The sequence below is a fragment of the Trichoplusia ni genome, chromosome 6 (assembly GCF_003590095.1).
Source record: "Trichoplusia ni isolate ovarian cell line Hi5 chromosome 6, tn1, whole genome shotgun sequence".
Taxonomy (NCBI): Eukaryota; Metazoa; Arthropoda; class Insecta; order Lepidoptera; family Noctuidae; genus Trichoplusia; species Trichoplusia ni.
The window spans coordinates 11,861,540-11,880,780 of record NC_039483.1 but is presented as its reverse complement, the minus strand read 5'-3'; the positions used below and the strand labels follow the sequence as shown (position 1 = coordinate 11,880,780).

Here is a 19,241-nt window from a genome sequence, read left to right as displayed (position 1 = left end):
TGCTTTTTATTACTTTAATATTACGAAATTCGTATTACTAGTTGATATGTAAGTAACAACATTAATCATATTTAACTATGAATTTATTCGTTACGGGAGCATAATGCGTTTAGTTTTTATTTCTTATATTTGAACTGCATTCTTTGTTGGTTTTTGTTTCAGTTTTTTTATCACCTAGGTTACGTGTCAGTAGTTATGGAACCAAATAGAAGCAATAAATAAATAAGCCAACATGTTACCATGATGCGAATCTGAACCTTGCAGCTTTTGAGATTTAAAGTAGATTTGAGTAAGGATACTAAGATTTTTTTACGAGTTACATATACATGTATAGGGTAGGTTCTGAGCATTGATCGATTTTAGAGATGAGCGAGCAAGTGGGTGAGCGATTTCAGATTCCAATATTTGCAATCCAATCCAGGTCAATCAATACTATGTTTTCCTCCACCGTTTGTTAGTCTTAAATTAAATTTATAGCAGTAGTTAATCTTTGTCGACGAAAACACAGACAACAAAAGCCAAAAATATATTTTACAACATTTTATTCAAAAATCAAACATACAAAGATAAGTTATTACGATGGTAAGTTATTTACAAAAGTATAAAAATATAATTGAACACGTTTTTTGTTGGTGAAGTATCACATAGAAAGAATAGAAGGGCGGCAGTAATTATACTGTCAAAACTGGTTTGCTTATGAACAACGATTTGTTGTCTACGGGAGTTAATTTATCTGAGGAACCTATCTCATTCAACTCTTTATTTCAGTCTGGTAAAATACCAAAATATCTATTGATGTACTTAGAATAATCATAACGTAGACACTTGACAGACATCTTGAGTATTATTTTAAATTGTAAAATAACAATTCGATATTTCTTTAACTTAAAACTAATGCCTATAGCCACATCATGTGAATACTGTATACGGCAGTGAAAGCATATTTAACCACGATTCACGATTATCTTTATTAGAGGTCGTTTATATTATGATTGAATAGCTGTTGTATGACATGATGTGTGATAGGCGTTATCTAGTCTTAAAATATATGGCATTTAGAGGCCCTGCCATCAGAACGTTCACGGTACTAGCACGAGAGTCACTTGCACACACTTATTGCTGGTAGTAGGTACCTTTGTAGTCTAGCGCTGCTCTGTCTTCCTGTTGTCTGGCGGCAGCTTCAGGGTTGTTCTTGGCTTCGAGGGCATCGCGTTCCTGGAAACAAAAGTGAACGAAATTGTAGATACGTTCGCAATCACTTTTACGACTTCACGAGCTCCTGATCAACCGATGTAGGCTACTACTAGGTAGAAACACACCGAAAAATCAGAGTAATGTTGCGCAGAAAATATTAATATTTTCACGCATTTAATCTAAATAAAATTGCTGATTGCCTATGGTTTGAATTCTCACATGTGCGGTTTAAATTCGTTTCTAACATCGGTTACAACTTAAGGCAGCCCTATTCGCCTGATAAAGTAGTTTCGTATTACTTAATACGTAATTTAGCGTCGCTAGTGGTGTAATGGAACTCGTAACTACGGTAAAGATTATTATTAGCCGGCTGCGTAACAATTTCACTTGCGTGGGAGACCTCCCAAGCGAGTTGAATCATCCAGAAGCCTTAACGACCTTTGTAATTGATCATTTAAGTACTTGTCGACTGTCAGCTTTTAAACCTGTTCGACAGTTGCTGAAGATACGAAAGATATTTAATTATTAAACGTGTCATTACAGTCTTGATTTTTGAGCTAGCTTTGACGTACTATGTAAAGTTAAATAAGAATGGTAAAACAATATTTAAGTTTTAATCCTTTCTGTCAATTAAGTTCTAGGATCAGGAATGTTCGATAAATTTTTGAAGGCGAATATAGCCTTCAAACATTATGCATAAGAAAGAAAATAATTTCATCAATTCATTCTCCCAAAAACAATATAAAAGCACTTTACTTCACCTGAATAAAGAAGGTCAATTACACAATGCCGGTGTTTGGCAATGGCTTATGACGAATTTCTTTCGCATCACGATTCTCCGAAAATAATCGACTGATCTTTTTCGAAGTTTCTTGAATGTTCAATTAAGAATATCCAATTTGATATAACCTTGTAAAGTCATTACCAGATCCAAAACTGGATCGATTTTACTCTCGTTAAATAACTGCAGTTATGTTAAAAACGAGTTTTAATATGAAACTTACCGCGTTAGCTTTAATTCCAGCGTAAATGAGGTCAAGACCTTTCTGGATTTCGGGGGAGACGGGAGGAGGAGTGGGGATGTGGTCGCCCTTGACCCTGAATCCGAACTCGTCGGCGGTGTATTCAACAGTGATGACCTGGCCGTCGGGAGCGGTGTAGGAGTAGGAACCTTGTTGCACCAAAGCGTTCTGGTCCTCGCCGACAGCCCTTAAGAAACCTTGTTCGGAGGCTTGGATGTTGTTGCCGGTCTCATAACTGGAATCGAAGGTAGATACACGTTACTGACATTGTGGATGTTGAGACGAAGACGAGGAAACAAAGAAGAGAAATCTAGATATTTTTTTTTTGTAAGTTTATCTACACAGATGGCTATTATTATCTAAGTATATCACTACATCAACGTAACTTGTTGTTTTACTCTGAAAATGTTGCAGTAATTTCAATAATTACAAATCCTACTAATGAAGAAGTTATATCAAGTAATTCATCAAAATAAATATGTGAAGGACAAAGTGGTACCTACCTACACTACACCTAATGAATATGTTAAAACCTTGTAATTTATTCAAGTTTACTTAACTACTCAAATATGAATAGTTATGTAAAATCAACATCATCAAATCTCATTCAAGGCCGGTCGTAAACTTCTAAGTAGAAAACTATAACATCTTAAATGGAAAAAATAAATCCAAAATCGTATTCAAATAATCGCCAACCATAACGAGGGCTTAAAGTTATTGCTAAATTTAATGGTCAACATTGACACAGACAAGTCAAACTGGTTCACTATGACCGTTGAACTTTTGCCTCTTAACTTCAGTATGTGTAGTAATTATACTTGGAGGATGTACTAGATGTGTACTTACGCTGTCTTGTAGCTGCCGTCGGTACCCTGTTCCTTGTCGAAACGGATGATGGGGATGAAAGTGGTGGTTTCCAGCTGAACCTTGGGTCTGAAGTCATCGATCTGCTTGGCCTGTCTGTACTCCTGCTGGGGAGGGGGCTGTCTGAACTCAGGTGCTTGTTGCTGGTAGTTGTTGTAGTTCTGTTCCGCGGGCTGCTGGTCGTCCGCTTCTGGCTGCTCAGGCTTCAACGATAGTCTCCGCTGAGGCAGAGCTGTCGAGAGGGACAGCACAGCACAAATCACGACCTGAAATCACGAAATCAAACCATAAATAAATGCAAATTAAATTTAAGGGGACATATTAACAACGGAATGATGTCACAGAAGAGCTTAATCATATTCGAAGTGTCGTAAGATAAGATGGAACGGATACAATAGGCAGCATCTTGTGAAACCGGCTCATTCGACACGCAGGTTGGGCGAAAGTGGGCCCCGACATAATATGTATTGGCACTTACATGTCGACGAGCATGGCATTGTTTTCATTGAGATCCTATCTTTTAGTTCTGCTTCGTTAACAAAGACCATCTGTTATTGAACCTTATGTAATGTCTTTTTTTATGACAAAAGTTAACCAAACTTAAATAGTTTGACCAACTTATGTGACTAAGTTTGACAAATATTTCACAGTATATACAAAACATGCTAATTTGCGTTATTATTTATTATGTAAAGCTTAGCAACATCTACGAAATTAGCATAAACACAAATTGAAGATTCGTAACTACTTGCACGATTACAATCATCATGTAACTAATTACGATTCACCAATTACAAGTTATTACATTTCACTTAACAACCACGTCTTGCAAGAATTCTCATAATATCGGATTACTTGCTTGATTAAGATGTCATTTTTACTGATTTTTTTTTTCGTTCGGTTTGCAGCTTACAAAATATATTTCGTGTACCCACATTTTTATAATTTGCGAAAAATTAACTGATCATGAATTATAAAAAAAAAAACTAATTGATCGCTATATTTTTTGTTTGTCCACGATCAATATTTAATTTAAATGCCGTTACGAGCGACTTACGCATGCCTTTTAAAAAGTATGACCCAAAAATATACCTATCTACGAGTATTATATAAGGTTCAAACTAGATCATTCGACTAACAGAAAGTCTATTACAACGAGATTGTATCTGTCAATTGTAAAGTAATAATTTCTTGTTGCTATACTATATGCTAATATAATGAGTCTTTCTTCGTCCAATCTGGTTTAAATCGTAAATACGTTTGCCTGATTGCGTGATGTTACATTATCGCAGATGAAAAACAAAGCGGTTACGAACGAAATGTTATAATATTCAATGAAGTATGTTACGCTTTGAATTACTTATTTATCCATTGAAAATAAAAACAAATATGTAAGTATATAGACAAAGACTGTTAACTACGATCACCTAGTTTGATAAAAAAATAAACGTTGTACACGTTTTGACAACATTTTATTAAACGTCACATTGAATCTGTGTTATTTAAATTGGTTTAAAATATCACAGTCTAAACTAAAATCAATTTTCAATGACATAAATCACGATTACCTAATTCCTATAGAACTATTTATGTGTGCGATATATTGTAAGAGTACCTATGTTGCAAGACAAATAAAACTTCAGTTAAAGGTCTCCGTTGTTGTTCTCGTTGCACTCGCGATTACCGATAAATAGTATAATTAAACGTAGGAATTTAAAGATGAAGACATTTAAATACCAAAGTTCAGTCGTCGACATATCTGCCGACCCTATTCTGTGCCGCCTCTCACAACACTCGATTGCAGGCAATCCTTCATGGAAACATGGAAATTAACGTAACATTCAAATCGTTATAATAAGCACAATCTTCTATGATTACTTCACTGGGGAGAATTGTGAAAGGAGTGTAATTGATTTATTTTAAGGATTGAATTTATTGTTAAAAAAAATAAGTTAAAAGAAATGGGATGAAGGAGAATGAATGAATGGCGGTACTTACCAGCAGTTTCATTTTGTTTATGTGTGATGTGACGTGCAGCAGCGAAGTGGCACGTGGAGTGTCGTGAACTATGTCAGAGTGGTAATTGTGCGCTCACTTTTATACCGCACCCCTGCCACTTATCCGAAGTCGGAGCCATCTCACTTTCATAGCCGACTTGCCGCTGCAATACGGTGCAGCCACGATCGAAGCCGACGACGATGAGACGACGAGATTTTCGATTTCAATTGAGTTATCAAAAAACATGACATTGTTCATCTGTTTCATTTTTCTGATAACTGATATTGTAGATTAAATATTGAACGGCGTTAGTTTTCTAATCAATTAAGTATATTGTTCCTATGATGCCAGGAGGTAGTTACTTTGCCGTAATAAATAATTCATGTAAAACAAGTATTTTCTCCGTAAAGCTTACAAGACTTACAACACATAAACAGGGATATTTGTTAATCAACTATCTGTAAATCAATCAAGACTTTTTGAAATAGTGTATGTATTAATTATACTTTATTCTGAGGGTAAATAACCTACTTCCTGATTTTCTTCATATTTTTTTTTCTTTTTGTTAACTATAGAAAATTTAAAAAGAAATGCGATTTCCTGCATTGCGATGCTTTTTATGTGACAATTACTTTAAAATTTGATTTAAGATGTTCTTCTTTCGAAAATCCAGGCCATGGTTAAAGCAAGTTAGCAAATCACTTTTTATAAGAGTGAGTTTTTGTCAGTTCTTCTCCATAGAAATGATATTTTGTCGAGGAACTAGGGCTTGAGGCCCACTTTAAATAAAAAGCCTTTTTGATAATATTTGATTTGAATAAAGTTATTTAAAGGGTCAATGAAAACTTAACTTAAAACACGATTACTAGCTAGACAGCCTCCGGGTAGATAGGGTGAAATAACGCAATAGCGATTTTTCTAATTAACTGCCAGAAGATATCCTAGTTTCATGCTTCCATTTACTGTAACAGAAAATTCTTTAGATCTTTAGCGAAACAGGAAATCCCAAGACTCCGTTGATCTGTATATTTATCAGTATAGTGTTAAATCAAGAAACATAAGAAATATTTTTTTTACGGTTATTATACCGAGTTGTTTACTTTATATAAACTGTCCAAATTACTTAAAATATAACAGTATCAGTTCTAAATTGAATACGTAAAACATTTTTTTTTAATTTGATTTTTTATCTTTTCTACAAAACAATTTTTAACAAGTAAGCTAGTCGTTAGTCACTTTATTTTTCTAAAAGTATGTTATGCCGTCATACAGGATATGAACAAAAGAATTGGTATTCAGCAGTTGCGTGGCTAGATGCTCTTATGTAATGATGGTATTTCTACTTTTAAGAGGAGACTTGTCCTTGAGAGAACCAAGATGTAAAATGCCATCTTAGAAACTAAAATATGTCGAATCATCTTACATACAGTGCCTACCAAGTGATTCCTTATTATTTCCATAACATAATCAAAACGCTTGTGACTTAATAGGAAAAATACATTATTATAATGTTGGTTCCTTGCTCCATCACATTGCTAAAAAACGCAATCCTTACAAGATTGTTTACACAATAGTGCATGCACACCTACACGGTGATGAGACACCTGCATTCAGATAAAATTATGCGAGATTTCTATCAACCACGCCAAGATTCTCATTTGCTTATTTCGTCGAAACCCACCGCTTCCTTGTGACATTTGTTAACATATGTCCTAGATGCATACATACCTTAAAGTTAGAATAGAAGACAACATTTTTGTGAGTCCATGGAGTGACTTTCGTGCACAGCCTTTGTGAATGGCATTCTTTTCATCTCACCGGTGTTATCTTAAAAGACATGGTGTAAGGGGCATCGTTTATGTTGCCAGTAGTCGCTGTTACATAAATTGTAGGCGTTGTTTTCGCTTGTCAGTGTAGCAACACGTTACTATCAGTTATCAAGGCGACTTACGCAATAGTCGCAAGAGGGAGTATGCGTGAAAGAAGGCACGCCCGCGATGCGCTTCATTTCCGATCATTTTTGCGCTTAATGCACATGAATAAATCATAAAACGGATGATAAATGCATTCCGCATCGATTTGTTTTTACTGCATAACTTAGTTACACTAAATATATCGAGCAATGTTATTTAAATGCTTTAAAATTTGAAGGCTATTGGTATTTTATCTCAAAAGCTACGTGCTTTTATTTTAATTGATACTAAAGAAAAGAATATAATAATACTGGTTTAGAGATAAATGGAGAATTTAATCATTTCTAGTAATCGGAACTTAATAACCTACAAGATTTTACGAAAACTTATGATTACTTTCACAATAAGGTTTACAAATGTCTGAATTAGTATATGATATCTCGTAACGTAATCGTTATCGTCTATTCACAGTTTGTATTCTGTCATATTGTATCAATTGTACATTTTCGTCGGTCTCGAGATGTGTTCGTTACGTAAGGTGCGGCTGCGCTTTTGAGGTTACTGACACTGCTGCGTGCCGCATGGAGCGCCCAATTCTAAATGTTTTGCACTCATTAGTCATTGCCGCCGCTTACGTGCATTACTATTAGACGAAACTAGGCGTGCGTGCGGTCCTTCTCTTATTTGATCACTTTAACCTTGGATCTCTAAGTTCTGCACTGTACTAATATACCACTTGCTTAACAACTGCGTTAATGGGAGAAAGATGAGAACATTTGATGAATAATGCGCAATATTTAACGCAACTTGAGGATAAGTATTAGTATGATAATGAAGTGAAGAGCACCCACATGAAGGGTATGCGATCGAATAGATTTTAATCGACGTAGGCGAAACAAAAGAGGTATGCAAGGACATTGTAATGATGTGCCATTCTCTACCTACCCTATACGCAGGCGAGGTTGAGAAGATTGGATGCAGGTTGGGCACCTAACACGTCGAGGTGATAAAAATAATAAGATATTTGATTGATTTGAGTTGAAAGTGACAGTTGTTAGTTGTTGTAGTTCAAACTATAATATTTAGAACAGCCGACTTAAATTATGAACTGATGCTATTTTTAGTCAGAAACACTTAATTTTACGTATGCGTGTTGATTTAATATGAATACTGTAAACAGAAATAACGCTAGCATTATCTAAGATTTTTACGTCAACCATATAATTTACATTACATCATTGGATAACGACATAACATAGAATTTCTTTTTGTTTGTTACATTTTCTGTGTCAAGGTATTTTGTCAGTGTTGCCTCACACTATAGGCATCTTATTTGAACCTATACTGTCTGTGCTTGTCTAGGAATAAAACACAATAGCTATTCATCCGAGTGTTGCAAGGAAGTCTGTTAATTAAGTATTCATCAACGTCAGTTCAAGCGTAGTTCATGTCTTCGCCTTGTTTACTTGACAGTGACATCAAGTCAATGCTAAAGAAAATTTACAATTCAAGCTTCTCGCGCCGATTGAGCTTACCATAAATTATTTTGTTCAAATGCATAATTCATAATTGTTATATCAATTATATCATGTTTGTTGCGGTTCAAAGTTTATAATAAAATATGGCCAATAGGAGGATTAGCGATACGATACGATGAAAGTACATTTTGTGACACCTAAATCTTACTTTGGTAAATAGCTTTATGGCAAATGAAAAAAATATCAATTATAATCATGATAGTCTTAATATGACGCGGTAAGTTGGTACATATTTGAAATAAGTATCTATTAGATATACATATATACCATAGTACATAGTAGAACAATACAAAACAATAAAATAGCATAGACACTGAACGTTTTCATTGAAGAGCCATTCTTGCGTGAGATTAAATTCCAACAGTCGTGTTTACTGTTATGCAGAAACTTAAAACTAGAAATATGATTACTACATATTTAGTATTATATAACAATTATCACATAATATGTTATGCTAATAGGAGCATTTTAATAAAATGCTTGATTGACTTTATCTAGCTCTATCTACCCATCAAAATTACACTTTCTCAGGTTACAAAAACTTTATAAAAAATGTGCAATACTTTTCGTTTCTTGTTTCAAGCTATTTGGGCTTTGATTTCTAGTTTTAAGAGTCTAATTATTTAATACTTGATCTAAGTTATAACAAAATATGCACTGTTTTATGGGTATAAAGGAACGCCCTTGGAGTAACACCGATTCATTGGTTTTCATTTTCGATATATCTTGTGTTAAGTAATAATCTGACGACCTTAACAATGAGCCAGGTATTCGCAACATAATTAACATTTTTTATCAACATATACGACTGTTTTATCGACTAGGGGCCATAGGTTAGATTTGACGCGCCTGAGCTTACGACATAACCTCAATTCCAACGATAGACTGGCACAGGAATGTATTTATTTATTTCGCACATTTATTGCAAAAACCTTAAGGCTAGACTGTAAAATAGTAGTAAACTACAACACTATAGTACAAATAGTTAGTTCCCATTCATGTTTCCTTGGCAAGCTAAGAGTAGATATGTACACCATTTAAGTATACTTGCTCCTAACTGTAGTTGGTAATGAGTTGAGCATTTTACTGTCGGCTTTCTTCGAGCTAACTTTTCAACTAAGATTATACATAATTGTAATAAAATTGAGGGAACGAGAAAACCTCGCATTTTTTTTTAATTTTACTCTTTAATATAAAAGTATAGAAATGTTACTTGTTTCACAATATAAATATCCCTTATGCTATAAAACTGTGTTCTATATTAACTACTGCAGCTGTATAACTACAAATGCTATAGGTACGCACATGGACGAATCTTGATCTTATGTTTAAGTTAATTCTAAAAACTACAATCAACTTAAATATCTCATCAGTATCTAGACTATCTGTTCAGATGCATTCAAGACTTGTACTTCGCTCATTCAAGTGCGACCTTGCAGTCTTAGCTTCACAAATGGTTCGCTTGTTATCCTGTGTTATTAGAAAGTTGAAGCAGTGCAACGTGTTGTTTACGAACTTCTTTACAACCGTGCATGTAAGTACTGTTTATGTTGTATGCAGGTATCTAGATATATAAGCTTCAATATTGTACTTTTGTTGTCGTTATTGGTTCTTACTCATTGTCATACGACTTACTGCTACACCTAAGCATTTAATAAAATCAAATATTAAAGATGTTTTGTTTTTTATGTCCTTGCGTTTGTTCAGCAAAGGCTTGTCCTATTCATATACCACGTCAATATTTGTTTGATGTTTTAGGGTAAAGCATAACCTAACATGTTGATTTATTCCATGGCAATTTGTACATAGTTAAGAAAGTTTAGAGTATTCTGAAAACCTCATAACCAAAAAAAGGTTCAGAAGCTATATTTCCGATATTCTAACCTGTCACTTTTCCACGTGAATAAGCTAAGACTGGTTTTAGCCGATAGCATAGGTTGCCTAAATTCATAATTATTATAATTATGATTTTGCAGATGTTGAACCTAGACAAAGCATGACACTTTGAAGAGTCATCTCCCTTCCACAACTGCAACTGAATTGCTTCAAAAAGTAGGAGAATGACCGCTGTTGACGTACTGAGTGACGTTAAATTAGAGCACGTACTTTAAATAAACTTAATAACACAGATCAATCGACTGAAGGCTTTAATTCTAGACAATTAAGTTCGATGCTCATCGGATAATCATTATTATATTTACTTTGTGACGTATCCGATAATTATTAAAGGAGAGCACATGCAAGGCTCCTCGGTTCGTTGCCTGCCGTTATAAAATACTGCGCTTATTAAGATTAAGACTTTATTAAATTAAATGAATACTTAAATGAAGTTTTTTCAGAGTTTGTTTGTAGCAAAAGTTGTGATTACTTAAAGATCCAATCAATTAAACAAATTAAGCAAATTTATCTTCATTTAAAAACTCCCATATTGATATCAATGCAAACAAGGTCAATTTCATAATTCTCGTATAGCATCACCGTAATCGGGTATAATGCGATCAATTAAATATTTAGAAGGAGAATCTGTTTGACCTTAATATGGTAAAAAACAAGTGGCATGCGACTTGCGAGCTTGTTGCCTACTTACCAAAAACGTTGGCAGTGCACCCAAACATGTCTCGTTTAGGTAGGTACTTACATTTGATACATTCAATTACAAGCTCTAGCAAGTCTAGCAACTACAAACTTGTATTACCAGTCCAATATCTTAATTGATTTGATAGGTGGTGCTTTTTATTTAATTGTTTACCTATTATTCATTTAATTTAGTCAAATTTCATTTCTAATTATCTTACCACTTACATCACGTTCCTCGTTTCAATCTACACATCATTCAATTTATTCTGTAACTTTGAATAGAAATCACAGTCAAAATCAGATCAGTAGGACCTAATACTGAGATAAACGTCACTGGTTTCACAACAAAAGTGAGAGGAGGGCTTCTCCTGCCATGCGTCAAACACTTGAACTGATCTTGACATTTAATCAAACTGATATTTCAATTTGCATCGCTCAGTACGATATGCAAGGTGTATTAGACTTACTCATGTACTTTCTTTTTTGTTTTATGATCACGATTATATAAATGTGCATCGGTTACGTTGCTTGAGTTTGATATTCCATAACATTTGTTTCGTTACAATTTAATTGTGATTTGTTGCGTGAGATACAAATTCATGACGTGTGGTATAACTCTGAGCAAAATGTATTCGAGATAAATTGATGCGAACTCGTTCCAAATATTTTAAATGCTTTACTTTTTGCCCAGATATCTATCAGATAGAGATATCAAATCGAATAGGTAACAGTTTCTAGATCGACGCCTAGCAAAAAGTAGCGGAAGTAGCCCACGATTGTATGTTTGACTTTGTCAAGCGTTTTGTAGACACCAATTGTAGAATGAGTATAAAATGTTGATTTTTGTATACGGGTAGTTTTAATGCTGTTTTATCGCAACAAAACAGCGGACTGTAAGTATAGAAAGATATCTCAGATTAAAAAAACAAAAATCTCTAATCTAATTGAACACCAATAGCTATTTTAGAACATCGCTAAGCTAATTGTCGCTTAATTACCCTCATATCGCTTAAATACCTATTTAATGAATATCAAATTTAATATTTTACTTAATCTTTGCATCTACTGGACATAGTTGGCAGGCTCTCACGTGCAGGTCAATGACCACGTAAGCCATTGAATCGTGTAATGTAGATTCTACGTAGCATAATAGCTATTGTCCATTTTCAACATGTACTTAAAAACTTCATTATAGTTAGAGAAACACTTTTTTTCTATGGGTAAGTTCGTTTCAGTCAACTTCTTCATTTCATAATTAGCTTAAAATGAGTATAGAAACTTAAGGTGATATAATCAGCGCCTGACGATAGAGTTATAGTGTAAAATATTTTTAGGCACACAGAATTTGCGTTCAAATGATAAATGTGTAGGCGTTATGATTAACAACAATAAGCCTGTGATAATAAACCTGTTTAAGTGCAGCACAACACAAGCAAATTTTGGAATCGGAATCAGGTCTTATTTGAGACTTAGGTATATTACAGTAAACTCATTGTGGCATTGAACACACAAAAAAGAAAACGGTTTTTAAATATTCAAGAAAAAAGTAGCAGGGTTCAGGTAATCTACGAGCATATTATGTACCTACTGACACTTTTTACAGCCTGTTACTTTCTTATGGTACAAAAACTGCTTTGCGTAGTAACAAAGAGGTATTATAATATAATTTGTATATAACATAACTGAATATATTTGTTACTAATTTATATTTACATATGCTCATTCATTGTTTACAGTTTTACATTTATTTTTGTGTTGGAAGACGGAAATAAATGGTTTGAAAATAACTTACATTTATTTTTCTAAAACATACATCAGACTCATATCACACATTGTTAATCTATTAAATAAATTGCACTAATTATCCCTATGTAAGTATTATTCGTCTCATCAAGAATCAAAAGTAGATCTTTTTTATTAGAAACTCAGAACTCACTTTCATCATAAGTCAAATGAGTTTCTAGACCTGCTTTTCAGATTTTTCAGTAGGTGCTTCTGTTTTTTGCCCCGTTTTCTCATTCGATTCATCATCCTTCTTCGAGGATTTGCCAGAGTCTTCAGGCTTTACACTCTTCGGTTCGTCGACTTTTTCATCTGCACCTTCAGATTTTTTGGCATCTTTTCTCATTCCAGTTTTATCACTTTCATTTTTTACCTTATCATCATCTTCAGATTCAGGTTTACTATTTACTTCAGCGTGACTATCGGGCTTTGTTGCATTATCTGTATCCATTTGCATTTTAGACTGATTTTGGTTTAGATTATCTAGCTTTTTCTGTGAATCACTTCCATTTACTGCATTCGGTAAAAGTTGTGCAAGCTGAACTGCTTTGCCTGCTTCTTTTGCAGCCTTTTGAGCTTCTGCTACAGCATCACCAGCAATTTGAACTGCCTCTAAAGCTTCTCTAGCTGCATCTTCAGCTAGTTTTGCATGTTTAACAGCATCTGCTACGGGAGTTTTAGATTGAGTTTTCCTTTGTTCTGTAATACGTTTAACAACGTCCATAGCTATTTTAAGAGCATCTTTTGCCGGCTGAACCGCATCTTTGGCGGATTTTAACGCATGACTGGCATCGCTTTTAGCTTGTTTCGTTAATTTCTCGGCTTGTTTAATAGAATTCACGGAATCTTTTGGTTTTGCTAATGTAGAATTTTTGTCATCTACTTTTGTATTTGAAATTTCGGTATTTTTAGTAACGTTATCTTTTTTGGCTATTTCATCATCTTGCACAAACGGTTTACTGTCATTTTTAGCAGAACTTTCACTGTCATTAAGTGAAGTTGCATTTTGGTGGCCGTCACTTGGTATTTCTGTTTGGTTTTTCTTTTCATCTTTGATGTTTTTGTTAGAGTTGTCTTTGCCGTCTTTTGCTTCACCTTGTACATTCGGTTTACTGATATTTTTATCAGTATTTTTACTATCTTCAGTCACACTATCATTTGTATTTGATTTATTACTGTCACTACTGGGTACTATTTCTCGCGTATTTGCCTCTTCTTTTATGCTCTTGGTAGTGTTATCTTTAGTGTCTAATAGTTTACCTTCTGAAAGTGATTTACTGACATTTTGACCAGAATTTTCATTAGGCTTGGTTGCACTGACATTTTTGTTTAGATCTTGATTGGCACTACTTGATATATCTTTCTTGTCGTCTTTGGCGTTTTTGGTTAAGTTAACGTTATTTCCTATCGTTTTAGTCTCTTTAACTGGTTTGCTGTCGTTTTCATCAGAACTTTTATTATCTTTATCAGAACTATCATTTTTATTTGTATTTTGATTGTCACTGCTTGGCATTTCCTCCAGCGATTCTTTCTTCTCTGCGTCTTTGGTTAAATTTTCTTTATTTTCTATTTTTTCACTTGATATTGTTGGTATACTAACATTTTTATTTAGACCTTCAATGTTTTTACTTACACTATCATTTTTCGTTTGTGGATTCTGATGAAGATCGCTTGCTTCTTTGACATCTTTGGTATTAGGTTCTCTGTCGTTATTATTGGGATGTTTATCGGCCTCGTTTTCACTTTTGTTCGTTTGAGGTACATTTAAACTGTTAGCAAGTGAACTATTTTCTGCTTCCTGTTTGTTTGGAATGTTAATTGTTTTATTTTCATCTTCCTTTGCACTTTTAGTGCCATCTGTGGAGTTCTCATTTTCTTTGTTAAGACTTTCAGCTGTATTCGCTCTAGTTGCGGTTTCGTTTGACGGCTTTTCAGAATCGTTGAAAGGAATGTTAGTTGCAACAGTTTTGTTACCATTTGTTAATTCTGTTTTCTTATCATTGAGTTTCTGGTCAGATTTCTCTGCTGGATTGATTTCACTCTGGTCTTTTTCTGTATCTTGAGGTGATTTTAAATCTGTAGTTTGTGGTTCTTTACTTTCATCTCCAGTTGTCTCTGTCTGGTTTTGGTCTTTAACAGGTTCAGAAATGTTGTTCTTTCCCTTTTTATCCTTTTTGTCTTTTTCAGCAGAATTGTTACTTTCCTTAGGGGAAGTTGAATTACTATTAGCTAATTTGTCATCACTTTTAATAGGTTCCTCTTTTTCAATAAGCTTTTCCGATATTTTTTCTGCCTTTTCGTCGTTTTTGTTTAGGTCTGTGGTAGGACTTTTTCCCTTCTCGACAATATCAGCATTTAAAGGTTCACTGATAGATTTAGTTAGTTCATTATCTTTTGCTTTTGGGTTGTTTATTAGGTCAGATTTTTTATTATCAGGATTTTTTGCTTTATCCTTCATTTCTTCCGGAGGATTGACCTGGTTTCTATTGAGAGTTTTACCATCATTAGCCACGTGCTCATCTTCTGCAGCTGCTTTTTCATTCCCTTTTATCGCTCCAACAGCTTCAGTGTCATTTTGTTCAGTTGAGGGAAGACTCTTCTCATTTTGTAAACTTTTTTTGTTTCCGTCAGCAGACGTGACATTTGTCAATTTTTCTGATTCGTTTTGCCCAACTATAGCTTCTTTATCTTTTTTTTCATTTTTATCTTTTTTTCTATTCTCAGTTTGCTCAGACTCAGTTCTGGATTCTTCTGATGGCTTCTTTGTTTTCTGAGTACTCTTTTTGTTCTCAGGAGACTTTGCTGGTTTCAAAGAGATGTTTGTTTTGTTTTTTTCGTTGTTTTTGTTATTGGTACTATGATCGTCTGAACCTATACGTTGATCAAGTTTTGGAATTTTCTTCGCATATTCTTCATCGTTTGGAGTGATTACTTCATCTGATTCAGAACTTTCTGATGAATCGGTTCTAGATTTTTTTTCATTCGATTTAGGTTTTCGTGAAGATTTAGTAGTACTTGCTGGAGGCTGTCCAATATTGATACCTTCTCCAAAAGGTCTAAAGCCATTTTCATCTGCAATGTAACTGATGAAAAATAATGTAAGTCAATAATTTAGATAAGAAGACAGAAATATATTTATTCACAACACCAAGCAAGAAATTAATCTAAATAGATATACATAGTTGGCATAGAACGAACAGGAATTCATTGACCAAGTTTCTATATTACTTTACCAGCCGGACGGAAGTTCACTAATGAATTTAAATAAAATATTGAAATGGCGACAAATATACCTACTTTGAAAACTCAAATAGAAAAAACTATAATTCCAGTCGTGGCAAGCAGTAAAACCTTTAATACTTTGCTATCAGTCTAATGCATTCGGTCAGGCACTGTAAATGATCAACTTAATTGTTAACATTTCTTACCTCACACTAACAAGAGTTCCGTCAGGTGCTGTGTAAGAATATGATCCTTTCTGCACATGAATTTCTCCACTGTCATCGTCTTCACCTCCTTCATTGCTGCAGTCACTATGCTTTGTTTTCCCATCCAACACTTTGTCGAATGACGTTTCTTCACGATGGATTCCGTTACCCGTTTCATAACTGAAATCAATTAGGTGTTTATTTATTAACAACCAATGCAACTGATTCATTTCATTTTGATGAAACTGAATTTAAAACATAAAATTAAGGATAAAAACCAATTCAATGTTTATTTTAAATCAATTTTTATTTAAAGGTAATTAATTACCTAAACTTATAAGTTCCGTTCGGTTCAAGCTCTTCAGATTGCGATACAATGCGTATCACTTTAGGCTGTGGTCTTTCCGATGGAACCTTATCTGTGGTTGGTGCGGAAAACACGCATGTTGCTACACAACCGAAATAAACTAATTTTAATAACATATCTATTCAAAGCACTCCTAAGAGATGAGTGATACTCCAGATTTTCGGACCACTTATATGTAATACTGATTTATTTACACTATCGACTCCCCCCGCCTCTCAGTAGAGCGAACCTCACGAGACGCTAAATGCTTCAACCTTAACGGTTGACTGAAATGTTCTTTGAAACTGAAATTGCACAATAGCCTAGGTGTCAACCATCAGACATGATCGACGACAATTGGGTGCTTAATCTACTGAACGATTGACTATAAACCGTGAATTAACGATAACAATAAATTCCCATGAATTCCTATTCCAAAGAATGAGTGTTTTTTACATGATGGGTTTCATAATACAAGAAAAATTCTAATGTTTTAAAACAGTGTGACGAATTGTTATACTTTCTTACATAAATTAACTATCATTAAATTAATATTCAATTGAATAAACTTTTGTTGTAAATATTGACATTCGTAATAATGTGCCTACGTAGAGATGATTGTTAAATGTACAATTATATAACCAAGAAAAAAATATTATTCTTGTCAAACCAGTGAATAGATTACGAAGAATATCAACATGACTTAAGCTATTGAGTCATCTTCATTCGCTATTTTAATCGCGTCTGAGGAGGATCATATTAGTTGTAAATTACGATTTTTGGAAAAATGCTATTTTCGTTATCGATAGTACCCATAGTGTTACTAGTACCGTGTGTTATTAGTGTTGACCAACATAGAGATAAACGTTTTCCACGACGACGTACTGAAGTGATAAGAAGCATTAAATCGAACCATCCACCATTAAAGGATAGTAATGACAACCTTTCGGGATTCGATGAACAAGAAAAACAATCAATTTCCAGAGATACAAAGATAAACCATCCGCAGTTATCTGTTGAATTCGACCCTTTCCTTATTATGTCAATGAACGATTACGAATCAGAAATAATATTACCACAAAAAGCACGATCTGTGAATGGTAAGAAAAAGACCGTTTCCAATCTAAAGGATATTGATAACTTGAAAAATACTAAAAGAGTACCTTCCAGCTCTGACATAGATACAGCACCTAAGACACATCGAAGAAGGTCCCAAATTAGAAGAGTTAAAGTAAGTAAAAATAAACTTAATGAATATGTGAACAAGACCGAAAGTGCTTTGAATGAAACTGAAAGTGTCGTAAAAGAAGGTGTCCAGAGAGTCAAGACACAAACAGTTAATCAAGCTCATACAAGAACAAATAACCAACCCAGTATTAACAGAAGGAAGGGGTTACGTGAACCCGTAGTGCCAATAGTTGAATCAGAAAATTATGTTTTCTCTCACTCAGGAGACTTTCATTACAGGTACCATAGCTATCCGTTATTTATATAATATAGACAAATTTAAAAATCCCTATAGTACTAAGGCAGTGTTGTTAAATGTTTTACAGCTACGAAGGCGGTGACGGCACTAAAGCTGCGGAACGAGGGGAATTGAAAACTTCCAATGGGGGTGCCGGTAATGCTGTTGAAGGAAGTTATTCCTACATCGTAAGTATAAGTTTTTGCGTCAACTCTTTAATGAATTCATCTGGATATTATTATTTAAGAAATATGCTATACAGTAAATATTAAAACTGTGGGTTATTCTTTGAGTACCACTTCAGTTCTTCTATTATAATTTTATGATTTAGAGATAAGTCTAATAATTTCTTATTATATCTATCTATCAAGACTTTCAATACATAAATCAATGCAATGACATAATTTTTGAAAATTTGTAGAAACTAATTGCATATTTGAAACATTTCCAGGGTAAAGACGGCAACGACTACAGCCTGACATATACAGCAGATGAAAATGGGTACAGGCCTGTAGGAGCTCATTTACCGACTCCCCCTCCTATTCCACCAGCGATCAAACGAGCCCTGGAGTACCTCGCCACCAAGACCACCCCTGAGCCAAATACTGAGAGAATCAACTTGTTAAAACAAGGCTATTTCATTTAAAATCGATGACTGTTCGTCGATATAATTTTAGATTTTAAGGAATCCATGCTGTATTCTTCAATTTGTAAATATAATAAACTATACGCCTCTATCCGAAGCTTAACAGAGCCGGACAATTTTAAAGATGAGTTTTCATTTTACCAAGTCCGGTAAATCTCTAACAATTGAAACCAAAAGAACATCAATAGTAGAAACGTTTCTTGATTCCCAATGATTATGTTTCGTTCAAATAGAACTGAATATCCAAAAACATAATAAAACTAAAAAGTACGTTGTATCGCAAATGGAAAGGAACAAAGGACTACGATGTCCGTCTGTACGTAAAGCCACTGGTTGACATTTAACATCGGAGTTATCTTATTTTAGTTCCGTAAACAGATCTAGACCGAAACGTGATCCTGCAAAATAAAAATAATTACCCAAGCCACAGAAATAAAATCAAGCTATAAGTGATTAACAAAAAATAGT

At 34.1% G+C, this 19,241-nt stretch overlaps 3 protein-coding genes across 3 annotated transcripts; 1 reads left to right on the top strand and 2 right to left on the bottom strand.

Moving 5' to 3' along the window:
* Nucleotides 1–511: 511 nt before the first annotated feature.
* On the bottom strand, nucleotides 512–5,288 carry LOC113494942 (endocuticle structural glycoprotein SgAbd-2-like). The gene is made up of 4 exons (XM_026873481.1): nucleotides 5,079–5,288; nucleotides 3,063–3,346; nucleotides 2,199–2,451; nucleotides 512–1,215 (listed from the first exon to the last, which is right to left on the bottom strand). The coding sequence occupies exons 1-4, from the start codon at nucleotides 5,088–5,090 to the stop codon at nucleotides 1,114–1,116; spliced, it is 651 nt and encodes a 216-aa protein (XP_026729282.1). The 5' UTR covers nucleotides 5,091–5,288; the 3' UTR covers nucleotides 512–1,113.
* A 7,594-nt stretch (nucleotides 5,289–12,882) lies between these two features.
* On the bottom strand, nucleotides 12,883–17,044 carry LOC113494940 (putative uncharacterized protein DDB_G0282133). The gene is made up of 3 exons (XM_026873479.1): nucleotides 16,645–17,044; nucleotides 16,317–16,496; nucleotides 12,883–15,971 (listed from the first exon to the last, which is right to left on the bottom strand). Exons 1-3 carry the CDS (start codon nucleotides 16,797–16,799, stop codon nucleotides 13,067–13,069), a joined length of 3,240 nt encoding a protein of 1,079 aa, XP_026729280.1. The 5' UTR covers nucleotides 16,800–17,044; the 3' UTR covers nucleotides 12,883–13,066.
* A 274-nt stretch (nucleotides 17,045–17,318) lies between these two features.
* Nucleotides 17,319–18,914, top strand: LOC113494941. The gene is made up of 3 exons (XM_026873480.1): nucleotides 17,319–18,129; nucleotides 18,216–18,315; nucleotides 18,579–18,914. Exons 1-3 carry the CDS (start codon nucleotides 17,450–17,452, stop codon nucleotides 18,771–18,773), a joined length of 975 nt encoding a protein of 324 aa, XP_026729281.1. The 5' UTR covers nucleotides 17,319–17,449; the 3' UTR covers nucleotides 18,774–18,914.
* Nucleotides 18,915–19,241: the final 327 nt, after the last annotated feature.

What these genes read in the sequence shown, in the direction of transcription:
- LOC113494941 (XM_026873480.1), top strand. Translation starts at nt 17,450, where the DNA reads ATGCTATTTTCGTTATCGATAGTACCCATAGTGTTACTAGTACCGTGT. An exon ending in TCAGGAGACTTTCATTACAG is followed by an intron (nt 18,130 to 18,215) that starts GTACCATAGCTA and finishes AATGTTTTACAG; the next exon opens with CTACGAAGGCGGTGACGGCA. An exon ending in AAGGAAGTTATTCCTACATC is followed by an intron (nt 18,316 to 18,578) that starts GTAAGTATAAGT and finishes AAACATTTCCAG; the next exon opens with GGTAAAGACGGCAACGACTA.
- LOC113494942 (XM_026873481.1), bottom strand. An exon ending in GACGGCAGCTACAAGACAGC is followed by an intron (nt 2,452 to 3,062) that starts GTAAGTACACAT and finishes CTTCGATTCCAG; the next exon opens with TTATGAGACCGGCAACAACA. An exon ending in CTGGAATTAAAGCTAACGCG is followed by an intron (nt 1,216 to 2,198) that starts GTAAGTTTCATA and finishes TTTTGTTTCCAG; the next exon opens with GAACGCGATGCCCTCGAAGC.
- LOC113494940 (XM_026873479.1), bottom strand. Translation starts at nt 16,799, where the DNA reads ATGTTATTAAAATTAGTTTATTTCGGTTGTGTAGCAACATGCGTGTTT. An exon ending in AACGGAACTTATAAGTTTAG is followed by an intron (nt 16,497 to 16,644) that starts GTAATTAATTAC and finishes AATTGATTTCAG; the next exon opens with TTATGAAACGGGTAACGGAA. An exon ending in GGAACTCTTGTTAGTGTGAG is followed by an intron (nt 15,972 to 16,316) that starts GTAAGAAATGTT and finishes ATTTTTCATCAG; the next exon opens with TTACATTGCAGATGAAAATG.